General features: G+C 39.8%; 1 protein-coding gene and 1 pseudogene across 1 annotated transcript; one reads left to right on the top strand and one right to left on the bottom strand.

Annotated features, from left to right (window-relative positions):
- Positions 1–2190: 2190 nt before the first annotated feature.
- LOC143621704 (putative lipid-binding protein At4g00165 pseudogene) lies at positions 2191–2553 on the top strand (annotated as a pseudogene).
- On the bottom strand, positions 2476–5554 carry LOC143621785 (SKA complex subunit 1 homolog). Its single transcript, XM_077093105.1, has 9 exons — positions 5453–5554; positions 5256–5380; positions 3899–4008; positions 3732–3813; positions 3582–3649; positions 3370–3475; positions 3250–3279; positions 2997–3110; positions 2476–2916 (listed from the first exon to the last, which is right to left on the bottom strand). Exons 1-9 carry the CDS (start codon positions 5547–5549, stop codon positions 2839–2841), a joined length of 810 nt encoding a protein of 269 aa, XP_076949220.1. The 5' UTR covers positions 5550–5554; the 3' UTR covers positions 2476–2838.
- Positions 5555–6709: the final 1155 nt, after the last annotated feature.

Below are 6709 nucleotides of genomic sequence, written 5' to 3' on the forward strand. Positions count from 1 at the left end.
GCGCCTGAAAAAGCGTCTGGAATGACCATGTACTGTCACGTCACCATAACTTCCTGCACGTCCTGACACAGTCAGAAGAAACCGTCGGACGACGTTTCAACAGTTTGGACTGTCCTTATCCTTTCACCAACTCTTCGAATTTCAAAATTTCAAAAAGATTCAAAAGTAAGCGGGAATATACCCCTTACCTTGGCAACCAAGTAACTATAAGACAGGTGCGAGTACAGTGTTAAGGCAAAACCCTTCACATACTTAGCACCTGCAGGGAATTGAAGCCAATAATACCTCGGCAACCAAGTAACCACAAGACGGGTGCGGGTACAGTGTCAAGGCAAAACCCTTCACATACTGAGCACCCGCAGGGAATTGACGCCAGGAATACATTGGAAGTAAAGTAACCGTAAGACGAGTGCGGGTACAGTGTCAAGGCAAAACCCTTCACATACCTAGCGCTCCGCATGGAATTGAAACCAAGAAGGATCTTCTGGGCAATGCTTGCGGAAACGGGAATAACATCCCCGCATAGCGGGAACGTCGAGAACTACATTGTTTGAAGCTCCAAGATGGAATTAGTGGTTTTAACATAATTGATCACTATGGTCAAAACTACCAAAACCTCATGGAGAATCTACACAAGTGGGACTCAACGCTCCTGACTTGCGAGGAGGTTACAGACCTACCCGCATCATACCCAAAGATCAAGCAGCAAAGTCGGGAATTTCTGCAAGTGACATTAGGACTTCCGCGGGAAGAATCCCCATGGAAAACCTTAAAACTAAACCCTTTTCAAAACCCTTTGCTTAAGTCCAAAAGTTCACCTCACTTACTAAACATTCATGAGAAGAACATTGGACTGGGGGGACTTGAAGAGGTAGGTCCCAGCAGAGCCCAGTTGGACCCGCAGGACTCACCTTGAAGAGAGACGTCTGCGCGGAAACCAACTGGATCCGCAGGACCCACCATGCTCAGAGACGTGACGTCCTTACGCGCAGTACGCAAGCTGTTCCAGCAGAAAATGCCTCCCAATGGTGTACTCCGCCTGTTCCCGCAGCTGCGGATACAAGCCATCAGGGAAGGCCACCCGCGCAGCAAGGCTACACGCACAAGGCACTTAGCTCTCAAAATAATTCAGTAATGTCACCTGAAGAAGGAATGAGCAAAGCCGGGAACAATCCCGCACAAAGGCGGGAGGGGGAATACTCCCGCCCAAATGAGCCAGTCCGTACGATACTGGAGGATCTTTTGTACTGTACCTGACGAGGTATGGGCAAAAGATCTGACCAGAGATACGACAGCTCATTGACAACAGTATGGCGAGCAGAATGCTCTTGTACTGTATGTCACTATTAGCCGCTGCCTACTCACCAACTCCTGTCATACCACGTGCATAGCCTGCAGTTGGTGGAAAAGGAATAGTACACAGCAGGCCTGGTCACTGTCAGCCGCTACCTACCCACCAACTAACAGCATGGCACGTGCGTAGGCCACAGTTGGTAGAACAGGAATACTATTCAGCCGGCTATACCTTCTTGGAAATCTACCTTCGGCTATAAATACCCCAAATGGTATGATCATCTTATCTTATCTTGTATCTTATATCTTATACCTGATATCTGCTCTAGCAATCTCTTAATATACACTTATATTCAAGAGCAATCTAGTCTGATTCTCACGCCGGAGGGTGGTCACAAGGAGGTACCCCCCCCCTTCTCAGTGACGAGCTCACGGTGTCTGTTTTGCATGTTATCAGAAGAACCATCTTTGCCGGATCTAACCCCTCGTGGGAAACATCTATTTAACCCCCAGATTATCCGTAATATGCCCGGGGTCGATTAGTGTTTCTTCACTTGTGATTGGCTCTACTATGATAGATAATACATGATTATGCATATGCCTAGGTAGAGTAAGTTATCGACAACAAATCTCACGATAGAAAAACACTTAACATATACAAAATTAAAAAAGAAAAATTGTTCACAAGAGTTGCAACATAGTGTATGACTGCATGTGGTCATGCTCATAAGCAGGATACTGACAATGATTTAATTCATCTGAACCACTCATTCATACAAATTCTATCATCAATATATTACTCATATCTTAACACAAAACACACACACACACACACACACACACACTTATAATTGTCAGAGTTGTAACTCAACCTTGGTGTTTTGTTTAGTGGCAAAGATGAATCCTTCTAAGGTTTTTACTCTAGCATTCATTTTTGTTAATGTGGTTCTCTTGGCAAATGTGTCAGCAAACAAGCTACCATGCCCTCCAAAAACACCAACCAAGTGTCCAAAAGATACCCTAAAGTTTGGTGTTTGTGGAGACTGGCTCGGGTTGGTTCACGAGGCCATTGGGGCTCAACCGGACAGTGAATGTTGCTCATTGGTCAAGGGTCTAGCGGACCTTGAAGCAGCAGTGTGCCTGTGCACAGCAATTAAGGCTAATGTGCTTGGTGTCCTCAAGGTTAAAGTGCCTGTTGCACTTAGTTTGGTGGTTAATTCTTGTGGGAAAAAGGTTCCAGAAGGGTTTAAATGTCCATGATAAGTAATTGTAGCATGATTAATTCGCATTGATTTACTTTGTACTGCTATCATGTTCATTTTTATTTGTGTAATAATCCCGTGATGAATCATTACAATTGTTTGTTGAATGTATCTTCAAGTTAATGAGACTTGTTTTCAGTAAGAAAATGTAAACTATGAGGCTTTAAGTTTATAATAAATGTATAAGCACACATTATAACACATTCAACAAATAAAGCAAACATTCAAATCCTATTAATATGAGTTTATACCTCAGAAGATGAATTGCAGAATTAACACGTCCTCAATGAGGTTTCAATAAAACGAAGACTCGATGATGACCAATTCGGCTCTCACTTAACCGACCAAGGTGACGGAGAACCTGCACATTAATTCCCAAAATTGATGATTACAAGATTTTAAATGTTAATGGTATAGTTGACCAAAAGAAAGTCAACTTACTGTAAATATTGCTTTTCCAGTATTATCAAGCTTCAATGAAGGTCCTTTAACATCGGTTTCTAAAAAGAAGTGCTTGCCCTTCACTCCTTCTGTCATTCCTATTTCTCTTATTTCCTGCAATTATATGGATAATTAATTACTCTAAAAGCCATCACATGTCAAAAGTGTTTAAACTTTATGTACATTCCTTCTATTAAATCTAAAATGACCAAAAGTTCATAAGTTTGTATAAAAGAATAAAACATGCACTCACCAAAGCTTTCTCTAAGGTACTTTCTGTCAACTTCACAAAGAAAGAAATAATAATCAGAAAATATGGTACTTGTTTTATAACTAAATAGTAGAAATATAATAAGAATTTAATAAGAGATACCTTCTTTCTTGGGGCTGTCATAAGCTGGGAATTTGCCTCAGCATAAGCAGCCATGTCATTAATGGCTGCATTGATCTTATCTAGAGTTAACCTTCCTCTCATATATCTGCATTGTAGAATATTAACCAAATATGGCATATAATCTTATTCAAAAATCATAGATACATGAAGCAGATACTATGGTGTGAATTTAAACCAAATATTACACTTACGACGACAAGGAGTCCAGTTCACTAACAGTAATGTACCACAAGGGCGGTGAACCACGGCCCTTTTTCTCCTAATATGTGCAACAATATTGTTCAATGTTCGTAATTATAATAACTTAAACCACAAGGAAACAAGCACCGATGGGTCCTTACTTTCGGTAATGGTTGAGGCTCCTCTTTAGGTTCATAGTTCCCAAAACAATGATCTTTCCTTGAAGATTCCTCCATTACAGAACTGGAAACAAATAATGAAGAAAATTATTTACTAAAGGGAACTGTTGATGATATGTAAAGCAAGATAGAGAAATAAAAAAAGGCACCATTGCTCATATTGATCTGTAACTCTATCCCTTTCAGGCATATATGATGGCGCGTAGGCAGACATATTCTGCAACTTTTTCTGTTGCTGTAGAGATGCTTGAATCAGCTTCTACATATAGATCAAGAAACCTGAGTCAGTATTCATGTGTCTTCTTGTTATTCATGTTTTCTAATAGGTCGAGTGCGAGCCTTGGATCCAAACAATTTTTGTTGCCTGTAATGTTTATATACATGGTATACTGTTTAATTGGATGGATTCCTAATATCTTACATTATTACCCAAAAGAAACATAGGATTTGTTAAACGAGACAATATTTAAGGCGGTTCAGTAAATCTCATGGGGTGTGCTTAGAAGAAATAATTTAAGTGAATAATTAGTTCATTATTTAATGATAAGTTAGTCTTATCGTTTAAGTCTGTTTGTTTCAACTTGTGTATTTGATTTCGAATAGGACTAGGCCAAAGGATATCTATATAAGCCTTTGGTATTTGATGTATTAGTAAGTTTTTTCGTAAGTCGTTTTCTTAATAAAAGATCGAAGTATTTTTGTTTGTCAAAAATTGTGTGCGTAAGATTTGTTGTGTGCGGCTAAAGTTACAACTAATTCCCTACAATTAGTTCCTTTTTATATATACAGAAGGAACAAAGTCACATAGCAATATTAGTTTTGTCTTGTTCTGCAATTTCTCAAAATCAATTATTGGTTACATCAGTTTGCATCGCCTCACTTGTTAGATTCAACAGATTTCACTATTTCTAGTGACAAACACATTGCTAAATAAAAAAGGCAAACATGATACAGCGTTTTGTTATGTTGAAGGAAGGGGTGCAAACAAGACTATCTGACCACAAGCTACTCGAGATCAGATCAATAAAAAGCTTATGATGAGCTGAGCCTCAAATAAAGCCCGTTTAGTCATCAAACCAGAGCTCGAGCATGTATGGAAAGATCGTTTAGGCTCGTCGAGCCTTAACGAGCCTAGTGTGTTTTTAATTTATTTTTTTTAACTCTTTTGGACTTCTGTATATTAATCTCACATCACACAGCCTTGCCAAACTTTGGCTCGTTTAAGGTACTGTACATGAGCTCAAGCCGAGCTTAGACTCGTTAAGGTTTTTCTCAAAAAAATAACTAAAAACATATATAAAGTAAACACCAAATAATACTCAACCCAAGCCAAGCCGAGCTCGAGCTTTACAAAAAGATCTCGAAACGAGCCGATCTCAAGCTTGGCTAGTTTACGCCCCTAGTTGAATGAGAACTTAAACTAAAAAACGATTAAAAAAAGCCTAATTATGTAATAGAAAAGGATAATTAACCAATACAAACCCTAAATTGAAGTTACCTACTTACTTTAGCTTTAGGAATGGCTAGGGTTTCTTCACGCAATCGATCTTTAATCTGCTGCAATTGAAGCTCCATAGCCTTCAATGTCGCATCAACTGCTGATAAATCGGTGACACTACTCGCAGGATACACTAACCAAACCAATTTTAAGCATAATAATATAAAATGGCCTAATTTGAAACAAGATTGTGTGACTGACTTACTGTTACGAGCAACGACGAGATCTTGAAGCTCTGCGATGCGAGCGTTGAAGGATGAGACTAAGGAGTCCAGTGATAAGCTTGCTTGCTTCACATCCATGCCGATCTGTTCTGTTTCTGTGCCTTTTATTTTATATCTAGCTTTCTAAATTGTTTCTTGGCAATTCTATAATAAAATCAAAATAAACAACCGAACACGGCGCATATCATTCCAATCCAATATCAAACAGACCGCGCACAAACCCTTCTCCAGTTCTACCTCTACGAATCACGGGTAGTCTGGTGGTTTCCCTCCACATCTCTTCGATTCTCCGGTCTACCTCTCCACATCTCCGATTCTCCACCACCTAAGAGACTCATCTTATCATGTATATCATGTATTAACAGATTCGTGTTCGGGTTTGGGATGCAGGTACGCAATAAGTTTTCGTTTCGTGTACAAGTATATGCGTTTCATGTTCGTGTCTTGTCGTGTACGAAAATACACAATATGCCAGCCTACTTGTCGTGTAAATGCTGGCAGGGTTAGGTGTGAGGCAAGGCTTGAATCACGCATTTAATATTTTATTTTTTTACTTCTTTCATTATATAGAAACATAGATATTACATCAACATAGCAGGTAGGCGGGCAACAAGCTGCGCCGCCACCCCTTTCTGAATTGCAAACCCTAACCTGCTAAAGACATACCCCTGCCCCTTTGGAGTCGACACATTGCTATGCACAACCCGTTGGACCCTAGTTAGGAAACGGATAGCTTCCGGTGCCAAGGAGCCAAATGTATCAAAAGCCAAAGGGACAAAAACATGTTGGTTCTCTTCACAGGTTTTATCATGTTTCTCCACCTTCTTCGTTTCGGCTCTTTTCATTGCTTGCCCAGCTACAAACGCATTATCCCTCAAACCAGCTAAGGGAGATACCCCTGTGAGGTCAACACAAGCATGTTTCCCCCCGGCCCAACCAAAGACGAGCAAATCACGCATACAACAAGAATTTTGTAGGACCACCTAGGGGGTTGCAGTTCGATTTTCAACAAGTATGTGCTATTATTTAATGATTCGAACTCGAGTAAGGTGAGTTGTATCTGGCATTAAGCCTTCAAAGAGTCCCCTTGGCAACCAATTACACAAAATTCCTTTAAACAATATCAACAAAAATCCTAGACGAACAAATATGCATAAACTTAAAATAAAAGTCCAATATATTTAAACCTAAACATCAACTCTTAATACGGCCATAAATTCAACAGTTCACCATCATAC

This window comes from Bidens hawaiensis, unplaced genomic scaffold (assembly GCF_021521415.1).
Source record: "Bidens hawaiensis isolate Kalapana, Puna unplaced genomic scaffold, B.hawaiensis_p1.1 tig00002935_1, whole genome shotgun sequence".
Lineage (NCBI taxonomy): Eukaryota > Viridiplantae > Streptophyta > Magnoliopsida > Asterales > Asteraceae > Bidens > Bidens hawaiensis.